The sequence below is a fragment of the Botryllus schlosseri genome, chromosome 13 (genome assembly GCF_051294905.1).
Source record: "Botryllus schlosseri isolate E-star chromosome 13, Bs_hap1, whole genome shotgun sequence".
NCBI classification, from domain to species: domain Eukaryota; kingdom Metazoa; phylum Chordata; class Ascidiacea; order Stolidobranchia; family Styelidae; genus Botryllus; species Botryllus schlosseri.
This window is the reverse complement of record NC_137248.1, coordinates 22,469,205-22,488,503: the sequence shown is the minus strand read 5'-3', so window position 1 is coordinate 22,488,503 and position 19,299 is coordinate 22,469,205. Positions and strand designations below refer to the sequence as shown.

At 40.4% G+C, this 19,299-nt stretch overlaps 1 protein-coding gene across 6 annotated transcripts in view; it reads right to left on the bottom strand.

Moving 5' to 3' along the window:
* The window catches only part of LOC145453295 (uncharacterized), a 134,444-nt gene that overhangs the window by 52,939 nt on the left and 62,206 nt on the right, over positions 1–19,299 (bottom strand). For 5 of the 6 annotated variants that reach the window (XR_013919700.1, XR_013919699.1, XM_080331278.1 and 2 more), the window contains exons 7-9: positions 17,908–18,053; positions 5,070–5,166; positions 3,257–3,402 (exon numbers count right to left, since the gene is read on the bottom strand). Coding sequence is in view for 4 of the 6 variants with exons in the window: in XM_080331278.1 (XP_080187404.1) it covers positions 3,257–3,402; positions 5,070–5,166; positions 17,908–18,053 (389 nt within the window). In the remaining 2 variants the exon portion in view is untranslated. The remainder of the gene's footprint in view (positions 1–3,256; positions 3,403–5,069; positions 5,167–17,907; positions 18,054–19,299) is intronic. The other variant, XM_080331279.1, reaches the window with a different exon arrangement.

The following is a 19,299-nucleotide window of genomic DNA, read 5'->3' as shown; positions in this document are numbered from 1 at the left end:
CTTTTTTATGGTATATGTGTCATAGGTCCCCGGGTCGTGTGCCATTGGACCCACCGGGTGGGGACCGATGATACGTTCGAGCAACAAATTTTGAACGTCCATAAATATTTTTTTTAAAGACGGATATTCATGTATATGTGCGCGATAGGTAGAGCTTGTATCAAAGTACTGAGCTAGCAAAAGATCTGCTGTTTGCGGCTGAACATTTTGGGGCCAGCGATCATTTTCTAATTTTTGATCCATCGGTACCACATCTCCCCTACCCAAGGAACAGCTCTTGGTTTCAACTAGGTTGTTGGAAATTGACATATAGTCTTCAGGAGTAGTAATGAATATAAGTTGAGCTTAACAAGGTGTGTTGAGTCGAAAAAGTATTGGAACCATCGGTTTACCATATTCCAAACTTAAGCATATTCATGTACAAATGCAGTGTACTCTTGAGTTGGCGATTTCCCCACCATACAGTCAAAAACCAAAATGAAAAAGCTATGGAAAATTGTCTTTGTAACCAGCTTTCATATGATACCCTACTTGCTTGAATATACTTATAAGGTTTTGCTCAATTCGCATTCTAAATTGTGTAACGCTTGACCGATTTCAGACCATCGAATAAGTTTCGCCTCAATTTAACCTTTAACACTACACCGCATGGCATTCAATACCACATGGAAATATAGACCAATATACTAGCTACTCAGAAAACCTAGCGCTAAATCTCAACTGTAATCCAACATATGTTTACACCTTTTTGAATTTCACATTGATAAGCTGAGTGAGATGTCTTGGAAACTGTAGGACCCATCAGTATGATACCGTAACATGTTATTTCGTGACCTCCTGTCTGCTATATAAAAAATATAGAATCGCCCAAACGTAGGCTTCTAAAGAGACGCAAACGATTTCAAATTGGTATTTCTTCACTGGAATATAATTTTTCCCTTGTATATATAACGACGTTTTCTGTCAGCATAAGGACAGTCCTGTTCGGCCAAGGTTTTCTCGCTCGGTGCGTCGTGGCGCGGTAAAGGCTAACGCCGATATGCCCAATGTCAATTTCTATAAATCTTGCGCATTTTTTCATGGGGATGAGTACCGAAAAATCAAGATATTTGACAGCATGAAATCACGCCTACAGAAAAAAAATCGAAAAAGATGCATAAATTTTCCAAAAAATACTCTATAATTTATGCTAATTCACGAAATAATTCTGAGCCCGGTTCGAGCTCGCCTGCCCTTCATTGGGGGTTTGGCGTGCGGCAGTTACAGTCCTGTCTTTACCTATATCAATAGCTACTGCTTGTTCAACTGGACGTAACGATAGCAGTCTACTTACCACTTTCCTGCAATCTTAATTAAAACTCCAGACTCCAAGCCAAGCTAGTATGTATTTTATATATATAAATTTAATTTAACTCGATTTCTTAATAATTTTTGGGGCCGCACTTGGGAATCACTGGTCAAAATGGTGGTCGCTCGGTCTCGCATGTTGATACATAAAGTTGAATAAACAGAAGAAATATATTATCCGTGCATCTTTAAATTGAATGTATGTATTCATCTAATACAGGGGTGTCAAATCCTAACTCCCAATCGTGTGCTTCTAACTATACCAACAATCCTGATGGGAGGTCAAGAAATAACGGCATGCAACAAAGTGACTAACAATTGGCCCACCCGAAGACGCATCATCATTTATAACTTGCGCTACATTTTAAGAAACACCCTCTCCATCAACTTTACCAGTGAATCTGATCGCATAGCATAAAAAAGGATAACAGTTTGATATTAATATATAAAACTACTAATATTAATGAGGAAATTCGTTAGTATGACTATGAACAGTTCCGTAACATGACCACGCAGTCACCACTCGGGACTTTCGTGCGTATAGTATGCCTATATGCTTAAATAGCTTAGTCTGGAGTTCACTGGAAATATCCACAGACACTTTAACATGGGTATTTGACCCTCGGCTAGTTCATTTCGACTATGCCCTGGAATGCGGCCGTAGGCTACATAAGTAGTCGAAATGCGGCCGTGAATAGCGAAAAGGTTGGTCAATCCTGATTTAATGGATAGTTAATGGTAATGTACAACAGTTATTCGAGAGTAAACACTTTGATCGAAATCTAATAGAACCACTCCCAGCATTTGGTGATCTTCGAAATTGCCCATATGAAACTAGCAATATAACATTCGAACCCATAGTGTACCATTTTAGATTGCCGACACTACATTTTGCACTTCAAATTTACGTATACCTCCTTAGTAGAAGATTGCTATACAACTCATATCCGTGAATTCACCACATATCCGTGAATTGCCTTATAATAGATTCAAAAAAGACCTACTTGATCACCTCCTGTCGTTATACCACTAACACTGTTGCCCTACCTCGCCCAGACATTGCTTCATTGATCATTTTCTACCATCGTTAAATTTTCTGTTCTATTTTCCGTTTTTACCTAAACATTTTTACAGCCAGACTGTTCAGAGTCAAGTGTACCTCTTTGATGCTGGTGTGATCAGACTAGATGAACTTCACGGTCTTATCGATCATTTCTATCTAATACCGAATACTGTGCATGCATATTTTCTGTACCACCATCACTGCCGTTTGTTATGTGTTTTGGTTGGATGAAAATAAAGACTCTCTCTCTCTCTCATAACCAGGGTTGTAATGACTCGATTTTTTGGTAACTCGACTTGACTCGAGTCATTTTTCCCATCGCGTATAATGACTCGACTCGACCCCAGTCAAGTTGTGTATTGACTCGACCTGCTGTACTCGAGTCATTGTGAATGACTCGAAGCAAGTCATATGACTCTAGACTAGGACGGCAAAGACAGGCATTTCCTCATAACTTCAAAGAATTCGAAGTCACCACATTATTGGTATTTCGTTTATCAGTCCCGATACTTTGTAAATAGGGCCAGAAACTGTTAGGACCGAGGAAAATTACGATATTAGGAATACATTCCATTCTATCGCATTAGAGCAGAATTGAAAAAAGTAGGGTGAACCGGATTGAACTTGAAACCGAACAGTAAACACAATAACTTGGACTCGGACTCGAGACAAAACACTATGACTCGGACTCGACCCTCTACTCACTGACTTGGACTCGGACTTGACTCGTTGGTGAATTGAGAATGACTCGTATTGACTCGAGTCAAAACTTATAAAAGGGAGATTGACGTTGTGACTCGTAACCCTGTGATTCCGTTACAACCTTGCTCACAACAATAATAATACCTTCATAGCATATTGGTTCCCCATCACAGAAATATTCCTCGCTCAGTTGACATGGTTGTCGCACTACACGTGACACTTGTCTTCCTAGACACGCTCGATACCCCGAATTTGCTGCTGGTGAAGAGGTGATTTCGTCGCTTCCATCACTAAAATTGTATATAATCATTAGGGCGGTTTTTTGTACCGGGAAAACTGAGTGTGTGTGTGTGTATGTGTGAGTGTGCGCGTGTGTGTGTGTGAGAGAGGGCTGTGGGGGGTGCGGGGTGGGGTTTGGGTGGAAGGGGTTAGAGCCTCAGCAGCCATGAACCTCACCGCTCGTCACTGGTAAGAAGCTCCTGTACATATCCACAATTGAAGGAATTCCAAAACTCTTCATCACACTAGCTCCATCTGTCGAAGCTGCAACAATGTCATCCAAACTGCTGCAATCTTTCTTCCACCAAATTCACTATTCTTTCAGCCGGAAGAGAACCTTTGATTCTCACCATTCCTACATTAACGGGGTCTGAATCATAGTGAAGGTTCAAGTTCATGTATCTTCTGCTTCTTGTGCTTGTATGTATATTCATCAAGAGTGACAGAATAGAACTTTCCAGTCTCTTTTTTTTTATTTCAATCATTTCCTTTGTATCGCTTTTCAGTGGTTGGAAAAAGATCATGATAATACTTCTGACATTTTGCACCGTCTGTGGTAGATTGTACCTTCTTGCTAGAAATGCTCGTCTCCGCTGCTTACTAGTAGCTATAGTGTTGAAAGATATTCTGTCCATAGCTGCTAGCTCTGCAACAACCCTGTCCAGCGACTCTTAAGCAGGCTTAAAATAGCTTTTAATCTTGCTACTACCTGTGGAATATTTGTTAGTGCTCTCCAAAGAAACTTGCTGTTTTGCTTTCTTTGTGTCAAGAGCAATCATATGTTTTAAACCAAGGTGGTTTCTCATTGCTCCTGTGGACCCCCTATAAAATATATTGCATTTTGGCACGTATCGCATTTAGCCCTCTCACCATTTCCTGATCGTAGAAAGTATCCCCAACCTGAAACGTTTCAATTCCATCTCTTCAATTCAGTCACTTCAAACTAGATTGTAGTCAAAGCATTTCAACTGACACTTCACAGACTTTACTTTGTAATGAGAATGCAGTCTTGTAAGAAAAGAATCATCCATTATGCTTTTCTGTATCAAAAGAATCATCCATTATCCTTATCTTGGTGACGTGATGGAGAATTTCACTCGTCCATTTTTAGGACTTCCGGTACCGTAGTTAAAAGTATAAGGCAATAGATGTGTGAACTAAGGTTTAATTGTGTTCAGTGGAAGTGCGCGTCTTACGTAACAAAGAATGTTCAAACTCAATACAAAGTGTAAAACGCATTAGCAACGATACTCTTTTATCCGGTTAAACGGCGGAATAATATCCATATATCAGATAGAAAAAAAACTGCGATTAACTGGTAAACTGGATTTGATTCCGAATATAGTACATACAACTATTATACCGTTAATTAGTTGGCGCGACTCAAGCTGTTTCCAAAATTGAAGTCCCAATCCCAAAAGACCAACCGGACTTCGAACTCGTAACCCTTGTTTTTACTACAGTCCTTAAAATATCGGGGAAAGGGCACCAGCAGAGTTAAGCAATTTTAGAAAATGGGCGCCGCAGGAAAAAAGGTTAAAAACCACTGATATAGATTAACGCATAGAATGGCCTAAAAGCTAGAATTGAATCGCTAACAGTAGTGAAATAACGAAATTTTTCTAAATCAGATTCATGCATCATCATTTCAAGCTTATGCAGTCATATAAGTACATACTACCTGCATTGATTAAATCCGTCGCAGAAATATGTAGCAGGAATACACTTGCTTGTTGGATTGCGACATTCAAACTCTCCTCCCCAACAATGAATTTCTATAATGAAGTAAGGGCTACAAAATGAACCTGGTTGCGTTGTTTTTGTAATGACAGATTGATGATCCGTCGAACAATCGTTCGAGTTATTATTCTACGACAATCAGTTTTCCGTACTCTTTCTAAAGGAGACTATATGTGAACGAGTTGATATTCCACCATCCTTGACGACGGATGCATTGGCTTGATTCTTGGCGGTAGCAAGTTCCGAAGCGACATATGTTTATCCCAGAGAAAGACCCGATCAAAGTCGAATTCAAAGAAGAGATGAAACGATCGAGTAGGTATAAAGAGGAGAGATAAAGATCTATACCACTGTTACAACAGGCATTAGGCTGAGGCAGTGGTCGGGAACCTATTTCGTCCGAAGAGTCATATTGGCCCTATTTATTTCCATTTTAAATCCCAAAGAGCCATACATGCAAATCAACTGCTACGTCACAATTGAAAATTCGTGACGTCACGGTATCACTTATTCGAACTATATCTACATGGGATTCGTCGTCTCCGCCACATTTTCTCTTTTCGAATCTTAAGAAAATTTAACATATCCAACAGACGTAGATAACAACAAGAGGGTGAATGTTCTATTTACACGCTTTTAACAGTTCATGCGTGTTTTAGTGTTATATGGTATTACTTTGCAGTCTTGGTTGATACTTGTGAGGTTCTAAGCTTCATACAAAATTTGAGACCTTCGTCAGTTCTACGAGAACATATGTTCGTCGTAATGCCATCACAGCAATATATAGCCATACTGTAAGGTATGATACATCAGGGACGTGGGGTCAGGGGTGGCAAGTGACGCAGTGCCTCACCTGTCGTCAGGATGAGTGAACAAAATTGTGAAATCTGTAAACTACTGTTGGTATTTCCCATCGATATTCATCAATGACTATATTTTGAACATTTTTACACCCAAAGTCACGCAATTTGGGTATTTATTGTTCGAAAATAATGCGCGAGACAAGAGGTTTAAGGCACAGATGGGCCAAGCCTCGCCATTGAAAGCGCAAGTCATCGTAACTAACTTGGCATTTATACTAACCGATATTATTCGAATAAAGCTGTCGGAGTGATTCCGAAAATCTAAATATTGATCGACTTCTCAATTCTTGAAGTATTGGGCGGTAACAGAATGTTGCGCTACACGCCTACATTTTATTGCCAATACTACGAAGCTATAGTTACCAATCAAGAACGTGGATAGCTATTGCGTTGTTTGTAATTTGAGTTTGCACTTGTGAATATCACTTCCACGGCAGTTCAATTCTCGCCGTAGATCAGGGAGACATTGCTGTGTATTTAAATTTGGCATTTTCATACAGGCGTCACCGTGTCTGCTATTCTTTTTGATCAATCAACGTATCGTGCAATCCAAGATTTAATGTCAGGTAGAACGAATTAGCGAGTAATATTGGTCGCCGGGGCGTTAGCAACTCAAATTTGAGGATTTTGAAAGGGGGGGTCCGAACCCTTAACCCCGAATACGACATTGTCTGTACCCTTCAAAGACATGTTTTACTACCACGAGAATAAGTATTCTGCTAACCGTGACGAAAATTTACTAACAAGTTGCTGCAATATTGATCAATTCAGTACAAAAATAAAAATTGTGCAAAGAGCCATATCTTATACCCAAAAGAGCTATATATGCAGGGTTGCCATAATGTCCTTATTTCTAAGATTTGTCCTTATTTTGAAGGACCAGGTCTTGGAAAACTCAACTGTCCTTATTTCTAAGAAATGTCCTTGTTTTCGACTTGCGTTCTTATTTTGTCTTATTTTCAACAACTGTAGAACAGATCGTTTTCCTCTGGTATCTGTGTTGCATCATATTCTAAAATTATGATTTGGCGTCGAGATTTTAGGACATCATAAATGAACGAAAACAAGTGGCGAGATAGCTAGAGCAATGAGTGGTATAGTAGTTTCAGCTGTAGCCTACCAAGCTATCGCAGCGGACGTCATTTTAGCAGTAAACAGCAGCACAGACGCCAACTTGCGAGGTTACGAGCGCCACCTCGCTTCGATATTTACGAGGTGGAGGCCATCTCGTACAAAATGCTCAAACACACCAGTAATTTGTAACTATAGTAATTAGTAATTAGGCGAATCCACCCGACCTCGTCAGAGACGTCGTCGATTTAATTATAAATATCTAACCCACAGATAGATACGCAACACCCGTTGTCACACTTGCTTGCTAAGAGGTAATTACTAGAGCCCGACCGATAATGGATTTCTGAGCCGATACCGATAAGACCGATATCCAGTACCTCCACCGATAACCCCGATATATTCAGCCGATTTTCAAAATATATGGAATCTAGCTCAAGGCCCATATCTAACACCTAACAGCATTTCTTTTAACGACTTTACAGCCATTGATATGCTTGAACATGAAATAAATGATCAAGGAACTATAAAAATATATCAAAAGCACCAATCCAGCAGTTGCAGATTACAGTTCACGAAGCACAATTTCTCGGCCCTTTCTCCAAGGAGTGAACTTCTGTGGTCTTCCATAGATGATGTATATAGTACTAAACACAGTGAGCAGTCTTTCACTTGGTACCATAGTTAGTGGCACAGCAAGAATTGGAAATCTTTCTTCATTTCGGTTTCACCGCTCCCTTGCAGGCGATCTTTCCTTCAATGGTTTCACCACATATTGATTTTTATATTGATATTCTTCTGGAAATGCACCTGGAGCCTTCAGCACATCATTAACAAATAGCTGAAGAGAATGCGCAAAACAACTCAAATTGTCCACGTCTGCAACTGCTCCACCCATCCCCCTTGGGCCTTGACCATGACCAGCATTTCAACAATCAATCGATCACTATTTTACGCTCTTTTGTCAGAATTGACCAATGTCATCATGGAATCAAAAATGTTCGTATCAATTATTGGCTTTACTCCACGTTTGCTTGATTTTCTTGCCCTCTATGCTCGCATATTTCCCATCATGGTGGCCCCGCAGCCGCAGGCCGCAGTCAGACGACTTCATACATTACTGGTATAATTAGCTCCGTTGGTACCGAACCGAGAAATGTTTCGACGTGACGATTTTCTCTATCATTACGAGGGTCAGTCCAGCATGATTGGAGTTCTCATTTCTCTTACTGATTGAAATCTTCTGCAGACAACTATCCATCCAGCTGCTCTCTGTCTTTCAGAGATGAGCGGATTTGAAATTTCTATGTCCTAATCCAATCCAAATCCGAACCTTCAAATCCAAATCCTAATCCATAACTTTTTCATATTCAAGTCCATGTCCAATCCTAATCCGATTCCAACTGGAAATTCAGAAAAAAACTAATTTATGCAATGGAGGGATTCGACATTTCAATCTCCCAGAAAATAGGTAAATCCAATCCAAATCCTGATCCGTTCTAAAAAAATGTCTAATCCAAATCCAATCCAAATCCGACAAAATTTCACAAATCCTGTTTTTTCAAAACCTAATCCTAATCCATGCTCATCTCTGCTGTCTTTGGTGATCGATTACTGCAGGGGATTCACACGAAGTCAGTGGGGCATAACGGTGGTTAGTTATCTATAATATTTTTCATATAGGCACGCCTACTGCCCTGTATGCAGTATGCACTATATGCAGCTTGGCCATTTATTTTTATAATTTACCGTCCTCACGTCTTCTATCGATTTCTCTGACTCCCTGCCACCATGTTGAGACGTCACGAATATGGCCGATATCTTTTTACCTTCAATGGCCGATACCGATATTTCTCTCCAAGCGTGATATCGACTCGATATTATCGGCGAGCCGATAATCGGTCGGGCTCTAGTAATTACTACTCAGTCAAATGAAAGCAACATAATTGCTAATCCCATAGCTGACGACCCGAACGCTCAAATTAATTAAAGTTTACCTTATTTGAAAGCTACTGTCGCACCGATTCCGAAAATGTACATTAAAATCTGATCAGAGCAATAGAAACCCCTTGAAATACACTTCAAAGTCTGGAAATCGGCATTGTTCTGAACAATCACAACCAGGCGAGGGTGATTGTTATGGTCATTGTGCTGCGCCGCTGCGATTGTTTAGAACAATGCCGGTTTACGTAATTTGAAGGCACTTTCGGGGTGGTTTCATTGCCTTGATGAAATTTCAATGTATATTTTCAAAATCAACGCGACAGTAGCTTTCAAATAAGACCAAGTTTATTTAATTTGAGCACTCGAGCCGTCAGCTCTGGAATTAGCAATTACGTTGCTTTCAGATTACGGAGCAGTAATTACCTCTGAGCAAGCAAGCGTGACGACAAGTGTTGTGTATCTATCCGTAGGTTAGTTATCTAAAATGTAGTCAAAGAACAGTTGTCGCGAGACGAGCTTCTCAATGCGATGCCGCAATCATAACCCATTCGTTCTGTACGAAAGAGCCGGGATACTGATTTGATCAGACCTGGGCAAAGTGCGGCCCGCGTCGCTATTCTGAGCGGCCCATGAAAAGTTGCTTCAAATTCAAAACATAAAACCCAGTTTTGAATGTTGATGCGTGGATTAAAACCACAGGCTGTAAATTCTGATCGACAAATTCGTTAACTTTGAAGCCTGTTCAATAACATGCCGCGATTAAGCAACCTACGTACCTCGCATGCGTAATCCAGATTCAAAATAAAGCCAATGTAGCAAAGGGTGCCGTAACAATTAAAGTCACAAGAAATCATTCTTTTCAAATAGTTCAGTGGTAAAGTTAAAGAGTGTTCTCTCTTGTTTCGGCGCAGTGGGCCAAAGGAAAGGAGCAGACTCAGTGAAATGACAGTCAAATCCCAGGTACAAGTGAAGGTAAGTGAGCTGGCAATGAAGCACTTTTTAATAACAAGGAAAGGAGTTGCTGGAGCAGTTTTTTCTGGCAAAAAGTATGGAATGTGATATGCCACGGTTCGTATATATACAACGTATGTACAAAAGCACTTTTTTAATGCTAATCTAATCTTTTGTCTGTCCTTATTTTTGGGTCCATGTCTGTGGTAACCCTGGATATATCAAATATCAAAGAAACCTCCGACGTTTCGTAACTTCCAACTGCCATGAATCAAGCCGGGGCCTCCAGCTTCAATGGCGATGGTACGATAATTCGCTCACATATACGTACACTTTATACCAGAACGATATTGCTTATTATGATTCTTGAGATATCCACTTTTGCTCCAGAATTTTATGTAACACACGCCTATGCATGTTGGAGGGCGAGAAGGACCCTAGAGGTCTCAAACACGCGGCCGCATGCGGCCCGCCAGAGCATTTTGTGCGGCCTGCGACGGCATTTTGGAATTTCACGTGTTCAAGAATATATATTCAAGTGCTATAAAACTTTTTTAGATGTAAGAGCTTATAGTTCACCCAAGAACTACTCTAAAAATCACTGAAATCTCAACACACTTCACGATAACATCAATTTTAAAAACTACCATGCGGTAGGAGATAAGGTATTGTACGTCACATTTCTAGTTAATGATGATAAAACATGACCCGTTGATAATTCGTGGCTGAAAATTGAGATTTCGCTTGGTGCGACCTTCTCGTAAAATCGCTCGATTTCGGATGGACTGGGTAATTAAAGAAAAATGACTCGATCGAGTTAACTCGAGTTAAGTCGGGTCAAACGCTAAAATCAGAGAAAGACTTGCGACTTGGAACGGTAACTTGGTAATCCTACAGATGAAACAATCTATGAAACTGTCACGGGGAATAGTAATTGTCAAAAGGTCGTAGCTTGCGTTGCGTTGAGTATATAGCTTTTTGATCAGGTCAGTATAGCAATCATTGGCATTCCGTGACCCCCGTGACGCATAGTTGATTATATGTTGTGTGTTGTTTGTTCTCTTTATCCGTGTTATTATCGGTGGCGAGTAAGGTATTAGTACGCTCTACAGCTGTAACACCAATGAATTCTTCGCCGATTGGACATTTATATTCCAGGGGTCTTCAACCAGGGTCCGTAGACCCCATCGGGGTACGAAGCAGCCAGTGGGGTGTACGAGATGGATTGTGGAATTATGCCTATATGTGGAATATTTCTTGGCCCATTCGTTCAACTGGAACATAGTCTTCGCGACACGTGCGATTTTATGTTAATGGGCTTTCTGATTTTAATATAGGTAATATCAAAAATTGTGTTGAAAATGGACAGGGGCTACGATAACTCTCATTGGAGGCACAAGGGGTGCGATCGCTAAAAAGGTTACGAAGCAATGCTATTACTATGGCTCAATAATGGTTATATTCATGTTTATTGATATATTCCAATAGTAATCGAAGGCAAAATCTGATGCTGATTTAATTTGAATTTGTCAATGACAGTTACAATAGCCCATACTTATCACGACTATATCAAAACCAGATAGGCTATACCGCTTATGCTCTCATATCAAGTCAATCTTGAGTAGATTTTAAAATATTCTGCATAAAATTGTGGCACGTCAAAGGTCCACGGATAGTTTTACGATGTCATGATGCATCCTCGCGCATGATGTCTCTAACTCAGGGGTGGGCAAACTACGGCCCGCGGGCCGCATGCGGCCCGCCACGCCGTTCTGTGCGGCCCGCCAGAGTCTAAAGAAACTTTTTTTAAATTTTGATAAAATGCGTACTAAAAATCGAATTAATGCATGGACTTGATTAACTTTTTCTTAGTATATTTCACCATGATAATTCTAAGACAGTGGTTTTCAAACTGGTGGGCGCGCCCCCCTTGGGGGCGTGAAAGCATCTGATAGGGGCGCGAAACTGACCTCGACTGAAAAAATTTTTAGCGCTACGCGCGATTTTCATCCATCTCATAGTTATTGCTATGTTAGTCTTAAATACATATCTAAAAATCTCTCATCCATAATCGTAACCTTCGACGCCATCAAACCACCCGTTAGGTTGGCTAGCATCCTGGTTCGTTTTGTGATATGACAATAAGGGGGCGCGAAACCTTTGACCATTATAAGGGGGCGGGGCGTGTCTTGAAAAGTTTGAGAACCACTGATCTAAGGTGTTTGAAGCTAACATGGTTATGATGCTGTCAGCATTGTGTGTCCTGGAACTGAACCAGAAGTGGAATTAGTAAATCTATGAACAGATCGCTGCTCACAGATTTATAATTCAATCCTATTCTAAGAATCGGACCAACCGACTTTTATCTCTATAGTTTTGACAAATTGGTTATTGAGGTCCGCCTGCCTATGAAATCTCGCCACCATATGTTTCTGACGCGTGTACGATATCATCAAAGCAATATTCGGCTTGTTTTAAATAAGTACATATATTGTCTCCATGTCCTCACTATACAATCAAATATCAATATTGCGTTTTGGTTTATAATTCCAATTTTATATAATGCGGCCCGCGAATGAATTCAGATGTTGAATGCGGCCCGCGAGCTCAAAAGTTTGCCCACCCCTGCTCTAACTCATTAATTAAAAAAAAATAGGCCCGGCGCAAAAACAATTTCATTCAAGTATTTGAAAATGTGCATTTTTCGGTGTCAAGCGTGTATATTACAATGGTAAATTACAATCCCACGATGTTTATGGAATGCATGTCGGACAAGGTCCCGTCAAATAAGTCATACTTGGAAATAATATACATTGAATATCCCTGCGGCCCGCGGCGTCATCAAAAACTAGGAAATTGGCTCGCGAGCACATTTGAGTTTGAGACCTCTGCCCTAGATAAACCTCAAACACTTAGGAAACGTTTCTTGATTCGAATCAGAGATGGAAGCGGGCCGGGTGAGCCGGACCCGAACCCGACAAGTTCAGCCCGAACAAGACGGTTGAGTTTTGAGCCCGTTTCGGCCCGAAACCAAGTTCAAATAGCAATTTTCAACTGTTGCGAGCAAATAAGCTGATATACGATTCAAATTTCGAGCATTTCAACGCTTTCAATGCTCTAACTTTGTTTTCTTTCGATAGCAATCTTGCATATGGCAAGAGAGCTTAATATATCTGAATGAGAATACGCTGAAAACAGCCCCACTGTTAACATAGTTCTACCAAACCTTTTTGCAAAATGTGAACTGTATTGAATGGTTCAATACCAAACTAAATTAAAGAAATAAAGGAATGAAATTGGCCAAGATGAGAAAAAATAGTGTGTTCAAAATACAATTCAACTTTCATCCATACAAAGGGCGTTGCATTCACACGTTATACGAAGAATTGATTATTTCAATAGCCTCAACAGTTACTGGAGACAGTCGGGTTCGTCTCTGGGACAAGGTCAGACCGCACGATGAAAAATCTCTTTCGGATTGCGCACTTGAGCACTGGGCTGCAAACATCTTTCTAGCCACCCTGGAGAGCGTTGGAAAGTCGCGTTCATATTTTCTCCAGAAGTCCAGCGGATTGGGGTGCGATGATGCATTTTGGTATTCCTTGTACCGTTGAAGTTCCTGGAGTAAGTTTCGCTTGATACTGTCAGACGAAGCGAGGCTTGGAGCAGAATGTCTGTCAAGACCGTCGCGAAATTGGGAGAATGGATCATCAAGTTCGATTGGTCGCATTTCTCTTGCTTCTGATCGAACATAGTCTTGATTGCCTGGGCTATTATCGGCAACCTTTTCCATGTGTTCAATTACCCATTTATCAATGTCCGAGAGCAATCTTATCTTGAATGAGACCTCTTCATTACTGATAAGTGGCAGAAATTCAAATCGTTTGAAATTTGGATCGAGAAAGGTAGCTAGCCAGTGATGGGCCTTCAGCGAAGATTCAAAATATACTGTGTCCAAAAGTTGTCTAAGTTCTGTCTTCATGGCCTTGATAACGGGATGGTCATTCTGGCAAGGTTTTGCAAGTTCAAACGCCTTATAATACGCTAGCACGGCGTAGCCTATCGTTGGTTTGGAATTAAATTGCATAACATCAAATATATCGCCGAATGGTTTCATGAATTGTAAAATTTCCGCGTTCATTCTTCGATTAACAGATGCTATGAGCTGCATGCGGTCTCTGTGTGGTTCTGAAAGAATGCGCACCAAAGCTTCATAACTTTCGTTGATGGAATATGCTCTATCAATATAGCCTTGCCATCTCCGAGTTGACGAGCCTTTTTTCAACGACACGGGCAGTTGTTCCTGCACACCGGAGGCTTGATTACAATACTTTACCAGAGAAGATGCATTGTTATCGTAATCGAGCAATTCTGACTGTGAAGTGCATACCCGTGACCACATGGTTGAGAAGCAAGTGTGTAGCCTATGTGCCATACAGTCAAGGCGTGCGGACGTTTCCAACATTCCTACTCGAAAGGCAGCGACAACATTTGCACCGTGGTCGATAGTTTCCGTAATGTTTGAAGCATCAATAGCATATTCAGCCAATATAGTCTGTATAGCCCGTGAAATATTTTCAGCAGTGTGACGTTCAGTCCCAAAATGACGTACCGCCAAAACTTGATGTTTCATTTCAAAGGACTTATCAATCCAGAAGACGTGTACGTCTAGGTATGACGTATGCTTGTATTCGTCCGTCCACAAGTCCAACGTTACTGCGACGGCTTCGGCTAACTGTGGTTCAACTAAAACCTCTGTTATCCTTTCCCTTATTACTGCAGCTTTTTCCTTGCAATGTAACGATATAGTTTTACGTCCATATATCACGTCTGATACATTAAAACGTCCATGCGTCGCGGACATGTTCACAAATTACTGTAATAGCTTGATCAGGCCGTCATTTTCAACTGAATGAAAGGCATGATAGCCACGAACGCAAAACTCCAATTCAGCAGTTTTTATGTCCAGCTTTTCAGATTCGCTTAGTCTAAGCGTTTTATTTGCAAACTGTAACATTAGCTGCTGCTTCTTTTTTCCATGAGGCCCAGGCTTGCAATGTTCGGAATGGCGCTTGATATGGGACGACCCTGTTTTTTGGCAATCGTATTTTAATACTAGTTTGCAAACACCGCATGAAACTATTCCGGTCAAAATTTCCGGCGTGACACCAATTACAGCATTAGCAACGCCGTGCTACGACTTTCATTGTCCTCCAAAACTCTGATCGACCTGGAGCAGGAGAAAACGTAAACCGTTCTGGATGTCTTTGCAATTCTTTTGATAATTCATGTATCGTCTGCATTATTTACTGTTAGTGTAGCCTACTATATAACAATACTACCGCTGTCACATAGCCTAATACAATATAAGTTAGTTTCCGTATAGACCTAAAGCAATTCACCATGGACGACAAAATCACTATGGCGCATCTAAAAGCTTTCTTTAATAAATATTAACACCGCCTTAACACATCTATCGATCAATCCTGCTGTGCCACAACGGAAGCCGTCGTCTCATCACCTGCTTCTAGCTGTTCAGTTCAGCATGCCTCATCGAAAATAAAACTAAATTGGTAGTAATCCAGGCTCCAGCATGGTTATCCATCCATCCGTAATTCATGTTTTCGTCACAATGTGGCCTGAACAATGATCAATGTCTGGCGTATTTGGGACGCTTGTTTACTATTTAGCTGACATTGTTTCATTATTCAATCATAGTCTTCGGGCCGTCTTATAATGAAGTTTATCTGGGTTCGTACTTCGTATAAAGTTTATTCACAGATATTGCCATACTTACGTGATACGGTATTGGTGTATCTTATATGTAGTTGTGCCACTTTCGAACAAAATTGCAAATCAAATTTGTATATGAAGTCAATGCTTTTCGTAGTGACTATTCGGCCCGATTCAATCCCGATAATTTTTATAACTTTGGGCCCGAACCCGGCCCGAACCCGAAAAGCCCGGCCCGACTTCCATCTCTGATTCGAATACGCAAGCCATTAGTGTTGCAGTGGTGCAATGTATGCTACTATCTACTCAGGGTACTCGAAGTGCTATGAGGTGCCGCGAATTATTCTTCCCTATGGGTGCCACGAGGTCGAAAAGGTTGAGACCTACTGAGTTAGTACATTACGACTGTGCCCTGGAATGCGGACGTAGGCTACATAAGCACTCGAAATGCGGCCGAGAATAGCCAAAAGATTGGTCACATGTGGACTAAACGAATGAAAAACAATTTAATGTTAATGCGAAGGTTTAGTTTGCATATACAGTCCTCCACGCCTAATTCGAACACTGGTTCCGCTCACCTTTGGACGGTTTGAGCGAAGAAACTGCTTTAACCGAATTAGGACCAACACATATTTTTAGGTACACAAAGTAAGAGTGATTTGGGGGTTCTGACCTGCACTGATTCCGAATATGACTTTACCTTTTTCAAATTGTCTCTGCTTTTGGAGAGAACCCATGACAAAAATCTCACATTTTCGCTGTATTGGCTAAATGAAAAAACGGCTCCGTCGTATTATAAAGTTCAGAAAAAGTAATCTACTTGTAACTTTTACACACTGAAGACACTTTTAAATGCCAATACAGCAACATCATTATATTTGAGGGTATTAGACTTATCATAGTTGGAGACTGACTGCATATAAATAAACTCCAATCGTAGATATAAGGATTTATTACCTAAATATTCAAATAAAGTTGCATTAATTAAATAGGTTTTATGTTAACCACAAATTCAAAATAATCAATCCGGATATATAATAATATTTTTTTAATCATCAAGATGACCAGGAGAGATATCAAGATGAATGGACAGGAGTTGACATTAAAAGCTCGTTTATGCTTCAAATTTTCCATATGCAGATACCAATGGTAAGAATATAACTTATCATTATCATGTTGAAATATATTAAAAAACGTTTCGTGGACCGTAGTTGGCCCACCCCTGCTGTTTACAGTGCATTTGACACATTTAGGGTTGCAATATTATAGTTATTTTTCAAATATGGTAGTAGCCCAAGCAGACCAGGCTTAAACGGTATCTTGACTTGGTAAATCTACACCACGAAACAGTGGGAATAAAAGCAAAAAGCATTTGACCGGGAAGAAAATTATTTACGGAAAAACTGTTACCGCTAACTTCAGGCTAAATCCTTGAAACATTGCCTACATGAACCCGTACGTTCGCTCTACGGTCGCGGAAGAAATAGGGCACCAAGTGAAGCTTGAATAACGGAATGATGATGCCGCATCTGATGCAACAGCAGTAACCACAAAAATCAATGTTTCTGTACCATTCTGTTCTACAAGATGGACGCAATTGTGTCGAATTAAGAGCGACTTTGATGCTCGCCCGGCCTTCTGAGCTCATTGGCGATTGTTACTGCACGGATAGCCTCTCTCTCACCATAATCACTCATTTTATATTAAAACAAATTGAGTGCTGCTTATTTCGTCATGTAAATTGCGAGACTGATTCAGAATTAAGCGAAGGACTGTCCGAATTAACCGGCGATTTATACGAGTAATTTCAACTTTTGTCTCGTGCCAGAAGATTTTGGCCGTTGTCCGGGTTATCTGGTGTCCTAATTACGCGGAGGTGACAGTATTAGATACTATCATATCAAGTCTCGGCCTGATTGACTTGATTTTCCTACTCCGAGATATCAGGAAACACAAAAAAATGCGGTAGCCTATACACCTAATTTCGACCAACCGCATGATGTAAGATCGTCAATAGTCGAGAAGCTTTTTATTCATACTGATAAAGTTGCTATATTATCAATAAGAAGATTGCTCGCATCCAATAAACCAAAAAAGACGTCACTATGACGTATTAAATAGAGAACTATAAAATTTAGAGATGATTCGCGACTTACCTAAGATAGCTTCGCGAACGTCTGGCCGGGAAGCACGATATACATGATATCTACTTACCGTCAGCACACAAGCTGTTTCTATGTTTCTCCGATTCCAAGGGAAGAATACAAAGTGGCCTGAGCCCTCCCCTACTGCTTGTTCCTCTGCACAGCGTTAGATTATTATTATCCTCATCCGTGGCATACTCTTCGTCCCACCCATCTCTGTGAAAATACTTATTCGAAATAGCATAGAATACAATCGAAATACATTGATATTGATTGAAGTATGTAATCAACGGATATATTGCATTTTACACGACATGTGTGCGGATGAGATCATTTCTAATAATTATCCATGTGCATGGTATGACAAAATAATCTAACAGAACTTCGAAAACACCAAATATGACGGCAATTGCACTCTCCCCATACAGTGAACGGTCTATTTATCTCTAGCTCGTTCATTCGTGTATTCCAGACTCAAGTTCGGTATAACTCACCCCCAGGGAGTAATTTCATGACATAAAGATTTATACTTTCCCATACTTTCCGTACTTTTTGTCGTTCCGTTATCCATTGAGCACGCGTCCAGTCGAATGCCCCCCTCTCATTTTGTAATAATGTTTAATTGTAACATAGTATAGATTACACCATGAAACAAAAATTTAGTTGAGACGATTTTTGATGTTTCCTATACCATATCCATGGTAGTACATGTTTCTGGCATCTCTTTGCTACAAGTGTCATTTAAAGCTTTTGAAACCTCTCGCACCCTGTTTTTCAAGCTCCTTTATTAAATTCCCATTTAACTGTGACTTCACAATGGTACATCATTCAATTCATAATAAGAGTTGTTTGTTAGTAACAATGATCTTTTCAATCCCGGTTAGTCAGCAATGGCTTGGTTCTGTACATGCACAATGTACACGCACACATCCAGATTGTGGATATAATGAGTTTAATCTCATCGTGTCAACATCAAATTTTTCAGGAATTTTTTTCGCGCTAGGCACGTTTTATTATTGTCAGATATCTGATTATTGGGTACCCTTTCCCAACAAAATTACGCATGATTTATAGAAATGGGCAGTTGAGCGTCGGCCATTACCGCACCATGACGCGCCAAGGCATATGTAGTTGAAGGCTATGTAAGAAGTGCGCCAGAACGATCAGCAGCGAGAAAAGCTTGGGCGAAAAAGCCTGCCCCGGTGCTGACCGAAAACTTCGATATATACAAATATATGTGTAATTGTCCATGTCCATAGGCGCCTAAATGGCTGGCGCTGAATGTTCCTCTCCTGGCGAACCGAGTCCCACAACAAGACAAATGCCATATCGAGGGAACATTATTTTCCAGTTAAGAAATACCAATTTGAAATCGTGTACGTCTTTTACTTTAGTACGTTTTGGCGATTTCAACATCTTTTGACATAGCAGATAGGGAGTCACGAAATAGCATCACGTAACT